The following is a 14,670-nucleotide window of genomic DNA, read 5'->3' on the forward strand; positions in this document are numbered from 1 at the left end:
CCGCTTTGCCAACAAGACCCAATCCCAAGACCACCTGCCGGGCTGGAACTTGAGGTCCCAACTCCGCAGTGCCCCCCTCCGGAAATAGCAAATTCAGTCTCCTAACCCTGCACACTGCTCCCTCCTTGACCAAACCAGAAACCTTCCCCACCCAACACCATGGAACACCCATGCTGAATGAAAGAAGCCAGGCTCTAAAGAGGGCTTTCGTATGATTCCACTTGTATGAAGCTGAGCCGCTGGCAAAACGAAATGACTGTGATAAGAGTCAGGACGGTGGTCGGCCTCGTGGGTGGGTAGGTGGGGGTGATAGGAAAGGGGCGGAGGGGCTTCCAGCGAACTGGTCATGTCTCTTGTCTTGGTGGTCACAAGAGTGTGAGGACTTTGTAAAAAGTCATTAGGATTTTTGCACCATCCAGAACGTATCTTACACTTAAAAGTGAAAATCAACCTGTCTCACAACGCCGGCACCTCCACTCGACCATCGTGGGGAGAAAGAAAAGCAGTGTGTCCAGGGCGCAACGAGTCTGGCAGCTGGGCACTGGGCGAGTGGTGGGCGCGCCCCTCCCCCCAGGGACGTCGGTTTTCCCTCCAAGGTACCCGACTCCTTCTCCCTTCTCGGGGTTTGCGGGGTTTTGTTGGAGGTCAGGCGGCGACACAGGTCTGGGCTTGGCACCTCGCGGGCGCCCTGAGAAAGCCAGCGCGGCCTGTAACGACGGTCTGGGAAGAGACTAAGGCCACCTCTCCATTCGTTAACCCCACGGCAGGTTCATTTCACCTTTTTCCTCCCGGGGCGGGGCCAGGAGGGAGGCGCGGTAGGGGCGGGGCTGGGCGGGGCTTAGTGGAAGAGGCGGAGAAGTGGTGGGCGGGGCCTCGCCTCGGAACGGAAGCGCGAACTACAGCTCCCACAGCGCCCCGCCGTCCCGCGGTTGGCCTCTGACGTCGCGAGAAGCAGCTGCTGGGCGTCTGCGCGGACAGACGGAAGTGTAGGTGACCGTCTGAGACAGCACCGCCAAGCTGGGAACCGGGGAGATGGCAGAGACAGAGCCCAAGACCGTGCAGGATCTCACCTCGGTGGTAAGGGACGGCTGTGCGTGGCGCGCCCGAGGCCGCCGCACCCCGGGGGGCGCCGGCGAAGTCCGCGGACCGAGGCTCCCTCTCCGAGGCCGCACGGGGCAGGTCTCTGGAAGCCAGGTTTCTAGAGGCTTCGCGGCCGCGGCCTGGCCACCTTGACCCCCCTGCCGCTGGCTGTAGGCCCCTGCTCCTGCTGACGTGCCCAGCCATACCCGCCACCCGCACCCAGCCCCACTCAATCTCGGTGACCCCGGCTCCCCCCAGCTCCCCTCCTTACCCACTCTGCTCTGCGCGCCCCACCCCAAAACACCCGACGCCTTGGGAATCGCAGCGGGCCCAGACGGCAGGGGGCGTCACCAGCCCCCCAAGTCTAATTTGACAGGTGGGGAAACTGAAACCCGGACAGGGAAATCGAAGGCCACGGAGCTGCGGAGAATTGGGGCCGGAACCCGGAATCCTGGTCTCCCCGTGGCACCAGGGCTCCTGTCCTGATCCCGCGAAGGTGTCTCGGGGTAAGCGTGGGCTGTTGTGTTTTGTTGTTTCACAGGTGCAGACACTCCTGCAACAGATGCAAGATAAATTTCAGACCATGTCCGACCAGATCATTGGAAGAAATATCCTTTATTTGTAGTCAGTCTCTGATGGGCCTTTGGATCCCAGTTTCCGGATGGTGGTGGCGATAAGTGGGTGGTTTGCAGGTCAACTTCCACTAGTCATTTACCAGATTTTTTTTATTTTATTTTTTACTGAGCTTAGATGCACACTTCCTGAGAAGTACTGTGCAAAGAGCTGGGCTTACAGCTGAGCTAGATCCCTGGCTGTGAGGAACTTACAGTCTACCGGTAATGCTGCCTAGTATGATTGCCTGTTGACTGTGAGCGAAGCAGTTCATGTGTATCTCACCTGTGAGCCTCACCATCACCTGATGAAGAGGTTGTAGCGTTACCTTTGTGTAGCGGATGAGGAACCAGGAAGCTTAGAAAAATGAAAGAACTTGCCCAGGTCCCATCACTAGTAAAGGGCAGGGCTGGGATTTGATCCTCACCCCGGACTCCCGTGCTCTGAACCAGATTCTAACAGTATCCAAAGGAAATTGGAAAACCACTTTCATGAAGACACTGTGTTGAAGGTTGTAGTCTGCAGGGCCCTGGAGGAGAGGGGTAAGAAGTGGAAGCTGTTGGTGCCGTCTTTAACTTCCCCACTTGATGACATGAGCAGTCGCATTGATGACCTGGAGAAAAACATCGCAGACCTCATGACACAGGCCGGGGTGGAAGAGCTGGACGGGGAAAACAAGATCCCTGCCACACAGAAGAGTTGAAGGTGAGGGGAGCGAGGGACAGTAGAAGTGTGGTGCGTGTCCCTGTGATTTTGATGTAGTCGGACTTTCTCTGGATCTGTCCCCAGCCAGGATCTAGCAAGCGTCCCTTGTATTGTTCCCCTTGTGGATTCCAGGCTTTGAATTTTTCATGCCAAACTAATTCCTTACGAAGAATTTATTTTCCCTGTTTTTATCAATGAGACCTAGATCTCTAGTTAAGACCATTAGTTAATATTAGATAACCCCTGCGTTTATATCATTACGGCAAAAACAAAGAAGTGTATTTTGTTGGCCTGATAATTCTTTTCACTGGCAGATTTTCCAATGGTTTGTTTTGTTTTGTTTTTTAAAAAGAATACGCACATTGCCACCTTCATAAATGCCATAAGTTCTAAGGATGCTCTTGGGAACACCCTCTGCACTAGGTAAATGCCAGGACAATGACTGATTATGATTTAGATGACCTAGGTTGTGGCCACATTAAGCCTTCGCCCTAGAGTTGATTTGTTTTTCCATTGCATAGTTACAGGTATCAGGAGAGACTAATAATCAGAAATACCCGTTACAGCAAGATAGCTAGACGCACAGATGACTGCCATGTTCTCACCATAGTGGGTTCCTGCATGACAAGCCTTTTCCTGAGTGTGGCGGTTACTTCATTGCAACCCACAGTAGTTTTTGAACTCCCTTTGTTCCCATCCCATTTTTAGCATTTTAATTCCCTATAAAAATAAAGGTTACTGTGAATGTTTAGGTAGCAAAATACACAGTAAAAGACACCAAATTCCTTTTTTATTTTCTGAGCATGTCCTGGCTGGACCAAATGATAGGTAACTATGAAGTACGGGTTGCTTTGAAGTCCGAGGAAATAAGTAGAGGTTCAGGAGGTAAGGGACTTAAATTTACTGTTATCTTAACAGTAGATTGGGTTGATGCAGTATGTTAGTAAATCATGTAGTTGTTTTGTGTGGTTGTCACCTTGATTCCTTATATACTTGGGCAATGTCCTGCCAGTCTTAGGAGTGTCTTTGGGTCTCATATCGTCCGGCATTCAAAAGCCCCATCAAGTGAAAGAGAACAGATTGGAGAATTTCTCGAGTGACGGGCATAATGCAAGGAAAGGAGTGGGAGTAGAAAACAAATGCACAATAATCTTTTTAATAAAGATTTTCATTGTAGTTTTGCTAGGATATTGTGCAGAGAAAGTACAATTAATTCAAACGAGGATTGTGAAAGGATTTTTAGTTGCTAATTCTATGTATTCTTTTTATGTGTCCTTACAGAATGAATAGCACATTGATGGATTTTGCTTTTTCAACAGGTTGCTCATCTGCACTGGAATCTGGAACACCCTTTTTACAAGCCAAGAGAAGACAGATGGCTTTTTGCAACTAACTACTATGTGTAGACAGGTTTTATATTATAAAGTGTGCATTCTTCTTACCACATACTATAGAGTTAGTTTATAGAGTGATTTCCCTCCCCTGCCTCCCATGTTTCCTGAACATGGTGAATTCACGTCTTGGACCTTGGTCAGTTGTGCTATTAAACACTAAAACTTTGGCAGTTCCTGCATACAATTGTCAAATTTTTTAGTGTATTTTTGTGAAGTCACTTTTTTTCTATCGTTCCCTTTGTAGTAGTTGCTGTTTGATAAAAGTTGCTGTGTAATTTTTTATTAGACATAGGGTAGATCCTTGGTTATAATAAGATTTTTGTGAAGTAAGGCATTTATAGTTAAGGTTCTTTGATTCTCAGAGTGACTGATGAGTGAACACCAAATAGTGTGTTGGCGATACTTTCCAAGTGGTTAAAAACATTTAAAAGTGTGTATTCAGAAACATCTGGCACTACTCGGTCGCCAAAACTCGGAATGGAACGATGGTTTTATGCCTGAGTCCTTGAGGTCAGATGCTACAGTAACAAAGAGTGATCACGGCCACTTTAGTGTTAGAATGTTTAAATATGGACAGTGACAGAGTTGCCCGATGTGGTGAGGCTTTCAGCAGTTAGAGTTTTGCATGAGGTTTGAACCTTCAGTAGGACCCTACCTTGTCCATCTATAGCAGTTACCATAGGAAATCTGGCAGGACTTTACAGCTAAGCTACTCCATCTTTTGAGCTACTGGCTGGGAAAAGAAACAGAAAAGGAAAACAGACCACGTTAAGTCCGTGCCTACTAAATAACTAGTTGTAGGCTTGAGTTTTTAAGAAATAGTTTCTTTAAACTGTTTCTTACCTAAATTCGAGCAGAGTAGTGGCTTTATTGCTGATAATGGGAGACAGGGAAAATAACTCCTGCGGCTCAGCCTGCAGTGTCAGGAGTGCTGAGCCCCAAGGCAGTGTTGATGGGAAGGAGACCCACGCGGCTGTCGCAGCAGGATGATTTTGTATAGAGAATATGGAAGAAGTTGGGGAATGGAACAGTGCTTTGGAGAGGGAAACCCGTAGTCAGCACAGTGTGATTTTTTTCAAGTTTCCTATGTCACTAGTCTTAATTGTTTGAATTGCAAATATATAATAATATTAAGGAATAATTTGTCCTATTTATAAATTATATGGGGAACACAGAGGAGTCGATTTCTTCTGGGATAAAATGAATTCCCCACTGTTATCACCGAGCCGCAGAAACTCCCTCACTGGGCCGGTAGGTCGCAAGGTGTGGCCCTGAAAGCCCAGAGCCAGCTGGACTCAGGGACTGGATGGAACCGCCTGCAACATGCTTCCAAGCCTGGGAAATGGCAAGTGGACAGTCGGGATGTAAGCAGTTGGCTTCCTTAAGTAACAGGAATGTTTCCCCTGACCAAAAATACCTGCCATGAATAAAGGTGCCTGAAATCCTGCTGTTGACGCTTCCTTTGTGTCAAAAATGATTGGTTTGGTTTTCTGCATTTTGATACCATTTCAGATGATCGGCTAGAACCTCTGGAAGGATTCAGTACCCATAGCCAAAGTGGGGCCGGGAGGCGCGGGGGAGACTGGTGCCGCAAGGGAAGCCGAGGAGTGTGGAAGCCTCGGGCTGCAGGGCTCCCCGGCCAGGACGAAGGAGAGCGACGCCCTCCGGGGTCCCCAGGGAAACCTTCACGAGTGTGCTCCCCAGGACACTCGTCCCTGAGAAGCTCCAGCAGAGAAGGGTTTGTGCTCACTTGTGGGTAGCATCTTCCTGGCTCATGTGATTCACCTGATGAAAATTCGCAACGTAAATTAGCTCAGGAGAGGCCCTGAGCCCCCAGAGCAGAAACGGGATTGAACTCATCTGCCAGTTTCCAGGTTACTTAACCAAGGATTTTTTTTTTAATACTTGGCATTTAATTAACATTTCATAGAACCTGCAGATGGTGTGAAACACACGTGGGGAGATAGCGGTTAAAGGAATCCAATAAATAGCTCCGGGTTCACTTTATAAACACTCGCTTCACGTTCCCCAGCCTCCAGGTAAGGCTTCAGCCTGGGCTGGGGTGCCTCCACATTGTACAGAAGGATGCTTTTCCTCACACGGTCCCTGTGAAGTGCAAAGTGCAACACACCTGCTAAGTTACGGGCCTGATCGCCCATAGTCGGGTGCTCAGGCCACAGCCTCCTGGGCCCGAGACACAGCTCTTTCCCCTCCAGCCCGCCCCGGCGACCAGGGTTCCAGGCACCCTCCCTGTCCTGGAGCCTCTGCTCTGCGAAGGCTTCTAGCATGGTCAGCATGGCCCCTGTCTAGTTCCAGGCATAATCTTTGGGTGCAGGAAAATCTGTCTGCCTCTCTTATTCTCCAATTATTTTTTGTTCATTTACAGGCCCATGAAGTTCCTACTCAGCTAAGAAATACAGCTAGCATGGAGTTGTTTGCAGCAAGCAAAACAGCCTTAGGTTTGACTAAATGCCCTCTTTTTCCAAGCCCAGAGGCCCCATCAGCTTCCTCATTTGGCCTCTAGTTAATCCTGCTTTCATTCAAGCCACAGGATTTTTAATTCTTTTTTTAATTAATTGATTTATTTATTTGGCTGCATAGGGTCTTTGTTGCTGTGTGCGGGCTTTCTCTAGTTGCAGCAAGTGGGGGCTACTTTTCGTTGCGTTGCGTGGGCTTCTTACTGCGGTGGCCTCTCTTGCTGCAGAGCACCGCTCTAGGTGAATGGGCTCAGTAGTTGTGGCTCGTGGGCTCTAGAGCGCAGGCTCAGTAGTTGTGGTGCACGGGCCCAGTTGCATGTGGGATCCTCCCAGACCAGGGCCCGAACCCATGTCCCCTGCATCGGCAGGTGGACTTTCAACCACTGTGCCACCAGGGAAGCCCTTAAATGTTTTAATATTATTTTATCAATTTATTTTTTCTGCTGTTTCATATCTGCAGTGCCATTGTGTTTGAAAGTTACCGGAACAAGCATACAGTACTTCAGGTGATTGAAGTTTCATCTGCCTTACTGAGTCCTTGGAGCCCTTAACCGCACTTAGAGCATCGTTGCTATGGGGACAGAGAGTGCAACAAACAACTTACAATGAACTTTTTAAAATTCTGTTTCTAAATTGAAGGTTTCCTGTACGGATAACTATGTTCCCTTTTTTTATTCTGTAGTTCAAATATTTTAATCGGATTAAAGTGGAGGAGTTTTCACGGTATGTTGTCAGATGTAACCCTGAAAATTAACTGGCAACAGTTAATGATTTCATAGGTGCACCAGCACCTATGAAAGCGTTTATCGTAAACCACCGTGCTGTGCAAGCATGTTGTTTACGTTATTTGGCTTCATCTCTTGACAACCCTGAGTTCAGTTTTTATCTGATCAGCCCGTTTTAAACAGAAGGAACCCAATGCTGGGCAACGGTTGACTGAGGTCACACAGCTGGAAGCAGGGACCATGGAATCGCCACCCACAGCTGTCCACCCAGGTAAGATTTCCAAGTATTCATGGCCGGGCTGCCTGGCACTCAACAACCCAGCTCTTGAAGTTCAGTTTCAAAAGAGGCTAATTTTGCACTTTCAGTTAAACGTGACCTAAATTATATAATAAACGTGCTTGATGTGAATTTTTATTCAGAATTCAAAGTATTCAGGGCTGCTAGAAATGTGCTGGACCAGCATTTTTAAGTTCTTTGAGAACAACTACAGAAACAAATCCAGTCCAGTTTCTCACAATGTTTGCCTTGATGAACCGCAGGGAATACTGGCTGCTGAGTTTTAGCTGTTTCCCTGCTAACACCCATGAGTACAGAGGTCTTAAAAAGGTGCCTTTGCGGCCATCACCTGGAACCTTGGTCTCCTGCTAATGATGTTAAGCGTCAGCCTTTAGCTGCGGCCTCTTTAAAACTCTCCATGAATGCAAAGGGGGTGGAGGGTAGGAGCAGGGGACGTGAGTCACTGCCTAAAAGCAAAAACCAGAGGGGCTGTGACAGAGCATCATGCTCACCGACCTCACAGATCACTCTGGAAATAGGAAAGGAGTTTGTTGCTACAAGTCAGGTCGACCTGCTAGGAAAGAATCAGTTCCAGTGCTTGGCCCTCACACGCTGAGGCTTCCACCAAGAGAGGTGCCTGGAAGCTCCTCGGACACCTGCCGAGGACGAACTCTAGATCCAATAGACACAGAACACCTGCGTCCGCGGGACCCTGGTGATGCTGGGGAAATGGAACGTTCTGTGGCTCCCTCCTTGAGCAAGGCCGAGTGCGTTCACGTGCACGTACATAAACTACATACAGGTCACAGGGATGCTGTGCTGCTGCGCGGTGATCATCTTGGCTGTATATTTCTACTTTCCTACTTTGTGGACATCTTTTGACCAATGATTCATATTGATCACGGGCAGAACGTCTGCCTTTCAAAAGGAACAGTATCATTTCCCAACAGTTAAGAATTCAGGATGGAGCAGTTTGGAAGCACTCAGCTGCAAAGGGGGCTGTAATGTCTCACCAGGGAGGGCAGCCCCAGGGAGAGTGAATTCCACACCCACAGGGCCATCGAGGACCCAGAATGCCCCCACCGAGGCGCGGCCCACGGAAAGAGAGCGCCTTCCTCCTTCCCTCTCGTCCCTGTCTCAGAGTGAAGAAAAAGTTTTCCCCAAGTTGTTCCTACTGTGCTGCCCTGGCCTCAGCCCCTCAGAGCGCTCGAAGGTCGTTGACATCAAAAAGTTTTCTAGCTGGAATCTTTGTCCGTCTAATCAGCCCTCAAGAAACCCCACTCCTAAACCACTGCTGTAGTTTTTCTACCTCTTACCTTTTACGGGTCGTTAGAAGTTGCCAGCCAAACCCAGTGTTTCCAGAAAGAAATTGTAAATATTAAATATCTTAAAACTACAGGCCTGTTATGTGGAAGAAAACCCAGTTAATTTTAATGGGCTATGGATAATCATCAGAAAAGTCATTTCTGGAAATTTAAAGAACATGGTTGTTTCTTTTAATGACACATTTTCTCCCGGAAATAGACCACTGGAGTGATTCTGCTCCAGAATCCTGCTGAGGCAAAGGATGGGCCCACATTCTTCGTGGAACAGAAGCCTGGGACTGGCCTGGCACACGGATTGCAAAGCTGGAAAAGCTGCAAAACAATGTCCTGCAAAGAAAATCAGACTTCCGCCTTGATAGGCAGACAGCTCTGATGGAAGGCCCTCAATCAGAACCTATGTTCCTTGGGCCCATAATTAAGAAACTTCGAGAGGAAGACTTTTGAAACCAGCTGGAAAAGTACGCTGTCTTACCGGCAGAGTTTCAAACAGGTTGATGATTACCATGGGTCAGCCTTGGGGTCCATGAGCCCTCATCACAGTTGATTATATGAAACATGTTTTTTGCCAGCCTCGTCAAAAGGAAATACAGTAAGATTCAGTGGGTCGATCTCATTTTCTCGAGCGCAGACAAGGCCTCACAGTGGTCTGAGACTCAACTTCGCTCTCCCCAGGAGCAGCGGCAGAGTCTGTGCGACCCCTCTGGTACAGCTGAGCCAGTGTTTCTGGAATCGCTGACTGAGAACATCTTCCTCCCCGGGAACTGCCAGAAGTTTCTTGGGTTTATTCAAGCCAATCTGTATTCCAGAACAATTCCGGGCGAGATTTGTTAGGAATACTTCAACAAGGTGCTGTTTGGTAAGTTCTGAACTGAAAGGATCTCTTTTTGTATTATACTAAGTGATCTAGTAAACGGAGCAAGAATTCTTTGAAATGAAAGCAGACCCTGAGGCTGGGGCCCAGCAGCCTGAGTTTTAACACGACCTCCAGGAGATTCTGACCTCCCTCAAGTGTGAGAATGAGGGCCCTAGGGTGCCAAGTTGGGTTGTCTGATAGCTCTGGGGAGTCAGACTAGTCTAAACACAAGAAATCCCTGGGGGATTAACATGCAGGTTCCCGGGCTCCTCTTTTGTAGATCCTGATCCAGTACGTATGGGACAGGGGTTGGGGATCCGTGTCTTTAATCAATTCTCCAGTCATTTTTTTTATATTCCTTCCTACACAGGAAAACACTGCATGGAGAAATGGGGTGGCAGGGAAATCACTCTGAATCACTCGGGCCTGGGCCGGTCCTAAGGTAATTGAAAAGGAATTGATTCTTAATTACCCAGCACATCAGAGCACAGGGATAGAGCATGACCTTTCGGCCCCGTGAAACGAGGAGCTCACCCTCCAGTCCAGGGAGCTGAGCATGAAGAGCCCTCACTCCACGAGGACTTGACTCACTTTAAATCAATTTGCTTCTTATTAAGATGCACTTCAATGAAAAATCATTCCAACTCTTCAGCCACAAAAGGATAGCCCATCATTTAAGGCTTCCTGAGTGTGTCAGTTGCTTAAAAAGGTTTTAAAGAGTATGGTAAATACTTTACCAGAGAGATAAGTTATTCAATAAGGAGATTATTTATTAAAAACTAGTAATTTATTAGTTCATGTATCGCTATTTTCATGAAAATGCATTCTTTTCATCTGGGCATACTTTTCTATGCCCACAGCAGGTTAACCTGTGAGTTGACAATTCTGTTAATACATAAATATAGTGAAATATAATTTACCTTGTGAAAGTAACAGGTTTTACTAGTAAGAAGACATATCTGTAAAATTACATTTTAAAAGAACTCTTGGAGGGTTTTAAGCATAGTTTCATGTACTTAAAAAGAAATCATGTTTGCTATTTTGGAAGAAAGAACAAGTTTCTCATTTATCTTTTGAGTCATCCATCCTAAAGGAAATAACTAATGCATGACTTTTTTTCTTCTTATTGGTAAGAAGGAAAGCATTTAATGCTTAGGCCCAAAGCCAAGGTATTGAGTTCAAGTATTTACGGTCAGATATTTTATTTCGATAATAAAAAAAATAAATTAGAATAGTTTTCGTTGCAAGCAATGACTAAAAATGGCTTTAACAGTAAGGATATTTAATGACCTCATAAAAATGTCCAGAGGTAGGCAGCTCTGGAGATGTTTAATTTATTGGTTCCACACAGTCCCGACTCCAGGCCAGCTGTTCTGTACTTACCTCGACTTTCCCCTCATCCTGACACACTGTCTCCACGCATCACATCTAGGGACCAGCCAAACACCCCTCCCAAAACCCTTTCTTCCTGTCCGCCTCTGCTGTGGGTTGAGTTGTGTCCCCCCAGAAGGTATGTTGAAATACTATCCTGGGACTTCAGAATGTGACCTTATTGGCAAACAGAGTCTTTACAGATGTAATCAAGTTAAGATGAGGTCATGCTGGATTACGATGGGCCCTCATCCAATGACTGGTGTCCTTTTAAGAAGAGAAGAGACACAGAGGGACACAGAGACAGTGCCCTGTGAGAACAGAGGCCAAGACTGGAGTGATGTGTCCGCAAGCTAAGGAGTGCTGACAACACCAGTAGCTGGAAGAAAGGCAGGGAACAGATTCTCCCTCACAGCCTCTAAACAGGAAGCCACCCCAGGACACCTTGATTTTGGACTTCCCTCTCACCTTGATCTCTGCTGGGGATCTGCCCTTTGTCCCGGAAGCTCAGAACCCTCCCTTCTTTCCTAGACCTCACTAACTCATTCAGACTATCTCTGGGTGCCTGGCTTAGCATTTTACAGCCAGCTTTTTAAAAGAAATCGTAACTGGTATATCAAGGGTTAATTTGCTTTCTAGAGGTTTGTTTTTTTTTTTTTCCTAAGCAAGAAAATTGGCAATTCAGTTAGGTCTAAAATTCATCTGAGGCTTCTGACAACTTGTTTGTGGACGTAACTGCTCTGGTGCTGGCAACTTTAGTAATCAAAGAGAAGCTTAAGAAAAACTGAGCACTGCAAAAGGAAGAGGGAAATAATAAATTAGAATTGAGTCCACTCTACCAAACGTTTTATTATGAGGATTTTCAAACATACGGCAGAGCTAAAAGAATTTCCCCAGTGAGCACCTGTATCCACACCACCTTGTTTAACACGTGATGGTACTTGCTTTATGGTAGCTCTATTCTCTTTCCATCCCTCTCCCCATCTGAGAATTAATTTTTTAATCAGATGATTACCAAATTGCTCTGGGGGCTCTTTGTAGGGAAAGTACAGAGCAGACTCTGGGCACTTACTTTCCAAGTTCATCAGCCCAGGATAGAAGCCCTTCATACCTGGCCCCCCACCCCTGTGATACTGTGATTTATAGTAAGAAATATGTATTTGGTCGTTGTCCCGTTTCTGGCTCGGATCCTAAAGCCCTTGGAATTTCCTAAGTGATAAGAGCTGTAGAGGTGTCTTGATATCCAGAACAAACCACACCTGAGTTTATGTTAATGAGGTGATTTTTGGAAACCACCTAAGGATGGGGGCTGGTTGCCAGGGGAAACAACTCTGTGATTGGAGCGTTGGAGCTCTCAGTCCCACCCCCCAGACTTCCAGTTGGCAAGAGGGGCTGGAGGTTGAATCTATGGCCAGTGGCCAGTGATTTAATCAATCACGCCCTGGTGATGAAGCCTCCGGTAAAAACCGAAAACGGGGCTCAGAAAGCTTCTAGGTTGGTGAAGCAGAGGGGAGAGTGGTGCACCTGGAGAGGGCATGCAGGCTCCCTGCCCCTTTCCCACACCGCGCCCTATGCAGCTCTTCTGTCTGGATATTATCTATGAAGTAAAATATCTTGCTGAGTTCTCTGAGCCGCTCTAGCAAATTAATCAAACCCGAGTAGAGGGTCATGGGAACTTCTGGTTATAGCCGTTAGGCCACAAGCACAGGTAACCAGCTGGACCGTGACGGGAGCCTGAAGTGGAGAGTGGTCTTGCAGGACTGAGCCCTTCACTTGTGGAGTTCGATGCTGCCTCTGAGTAGATGGTATCAGAGTTGACTTGAATTACAGGACACCCAGCTGCTGTCGGGGGATTGCTTGGTGTGGAAAAACCCACATGTTGGGAGTTGGAGTCTGAATCTTACCCCTCTCCCCGCTGCACCTCAACCAACTCATTTCTCTGTTCATTGCCCCTGAAATATGTCCCCAACCCAACCTGCATCTCTGCCTGGTAACCTCCTATTCAACGTTTAAGACCCAATTCAACTATTCCCTCTCAGAAAAAAGAAAATAATCTCCATTCTCTCAAAGAGAGGTAGTCTTCTTCTTCTGTGATCCCCAAAGTATTTTGAACATGCCTTTAACACTTGTCACATTGTCCTCAAACTCCTTGCCGTGTGTCTGTCTCCCCCACTGTCTGAGGGACCCTGGGGGCCTCTGGGGACTTTATTGTATTATCTTGAAGTTCCCTTTGATGCCTGCCACAAGTCCTGGCACGTTGCAGGTATGCAGGTGTTAGGCAAATGGACCGCAAGAGAGCTAGCTGGAACTCTCTAAAATAAACTAAGTAGCCCCACTTGTAAGTATGCAAACCTACTTAGAAGTGTCGTGTCAGAATTTAAGTCCAAGCTGCCTTGTCCCTCCTGTCATCGCTCCCATTAAGTGGACCAGCCTGAAAGCTCACATACATGTTAGTGAAGATGCCCACCGTGGCCCTTGTTCTGTGTAAAGGATAATTCCACCACAACTAGAAACATGGAACAGTATAGTGTCTGAGCAGGTGTTTCCTAAAGAGTGTATAAAAATAGCTGCTTCTCAAAACCAAACAAACAAAGTTCAGTGGTTAAGCTGGGGAAACACCGAACTAAGCAAAGTGCACAGGTTTCTTTTCTACAGTATTTCTCAGAACTTTCAGTCCAACGTGAATTTCAGGCAGCTGGGAGAAGGGTTTCCAGCACAGAGCCCTTTTGCGAAGCGTGGGAAGGCCGGCTGCAGCGACACACCGTGGAAGATCCCGCTCTCTCTCAACTCTGTTTACCTGTTTTGCTTCCTACCCCTTGACCACCATCACATCCTGCATTTCAGGCCTAATGTTGAATTTCTCATCGTAAATATTGTGCCAAACGTGGAGGTGATGGAGTTACACTGGGCTTTGCTATCTTTCAGTCTGGACATAGCCCGTCGTTCAGCTTAACTCAGGGGATCTGGTGTGGCACCAATCAGCAGGAGGCCGCCGGGAGAGGAAGGTTCCAGGCACCCACTGAGATGTGTCATTGTTGCGAAAGAAACCTGTCCTCAAAAAGAATCTGTGTTATCAACATCCAAAGCCTTAAGGAAGCCAGTACTGCCATTGGAATCCCTGGGGAAATGCCCATGACAGATGTGCGGTTTAGAAAGAGCACTGCTGAAGGCGATAGGGCACTGGGTTTGGAATGAAGCCGATCTGGTTTGAAGCCCAACTCTCACTGCAGGACTGGCTGCATAACTGGCAGAGCCCAGTGCAAAATGGAATGCGGGTCCTTTGTTCCGAAGCTATTAAGAATTTCTAAGGGGATGGGGGTCCCTGAGCCCAAAGCCCTGTGCACAGGTTACAGGCCACGAACCTGGCCCAGGCTTATCGCTCACAACCTTGGGAAAGTCATTGGACCACCCCAGCGTCCTGACTCATTTCTGTGAAGGGATTGCTGTGCACATCCCAGTAAGACCATGGATGTGCAGTGCTGGGGGGCAGGGGGCTCATGTACCCATTTGGTGGGCGAAGGGAAGGAGAGAGAAGAGGGGATGGGAGGTAGGTGAGTGTGAGTGGAGACCCCGTCTCCACCCACAAATTGAAAGATGAGCCTAGTGTCCAGACCCAGCCTAAGAGCCTCCCCAGACCTCTAGCTGCAGTCAGCCCCTGGAGTCGGGCAAGTCCCCAAACTCAAGAGAACTGTTCACAAGAAGGTATGGCCGGGAGCCTGCATGATTTACTGCTAATTCTCAAAACTAAAGCAAACAAAGCCCCAAGAAATACGGCCTACCCATGACCTTCAGCGTGAGACCAGAACAATAAACAGATTAAAGCAAAAGGCACCTGACCCACGTGCAATGAA

At 47.5% G+C, this 14,670-nt stretch overlaps 1 protein-coding gene and 1 long non-coding RNA gene across 7 annotated transcripts in view; both read left to right on the plus strand.

The window, feature by feature from the left end:
- The first annotated feature begins 926 nt into the window (after nucleotides 1–926).
- Nucleotides 927–5,237, plus strand: HSBP1 (heat shock factor binding protein 1). The gene is made up of 4 exons (XM_060130564.1): nucleotides 927–1,077; nucleotides 1,622–1,688; nucleotides 2,277–2,397; nucleotides 3,717–5,237. Exons 1-3 carry the CDS (start codon nucleotides 1,033–1,035, stop codon nucleotides 2,393–2,395), a joined length of 231 nt encoding a protein of 76 aa, XP_059986547.1. The 5' UTR covers nucleotides 927–1,032; the 3' UTR covers nucleotides 2,396–2,397; nucleotides 3,717–5,237.
- A 1,031-nt stretch (nucleotides 5,238–6,268) lies between these two features.
- The window catches only part of LOC132509478 (uncharacterized), a 31,811-nt gene continuing 23,409 nt past the window's right edge, over nucleotides 6,269–14,670 (plus strand). For all 6 annotated transcript variants that reach the window (XR_009537020.1, XR_009537022.1, XR_009537021.1 and 3 more), the window contains exons 1-3: nucleotides 6,269–7,264; nucleotides 8,795–9,451; nucleotides 9,819–9,890. This is a non-coding gene — a long non-coding RNA (uncharacterized LOC132509478). The remainder of the gene's footprint in view (nucleotides 7,265–8,794; nucleotides 9,452–9,818; nucleotides 9,891–14,670) is intronic.

The sequence above is a fragment of the Lagenorhynchus albirostris genome, chromosome 19 (genome assembly GCF_949774975.1).
Source record: "Lagenorhynchus albirostris chromosome 19, mLagAlb1.1, whole genome shotgun sequence".
NCBI lineage: Eukaryota > Metazoa > Chordata > Mammalia > Artiodactyla > Delphinidae > Lagenorhynchus > Lagenorhynchus albirostris.

Bases quoted from the DNA above. Each gene is read 5' to 3' on its own strand.
- HSBP1 (XM_060130564.1), top strand. From the start codon at position 1,033: ATGGCAGAGACAGAGCCCAAGACCGTGCAGGATCTCACCTCGGTG. The intron at 1,078-1,621 runs GTAAGGGACGGC...GTTGTTTCACAG, and splicing joins TGCAGGATCTCACCTCGGTG to GTGCAGACACTCCTGCAACA. The intron at 1,689-2,276 runs ATATCCTTTATT...TAACTTCCCCAC, and splicing joins CGACCAGATCATTGGAAGAA to TTGATGACATGAGCAGTCGC.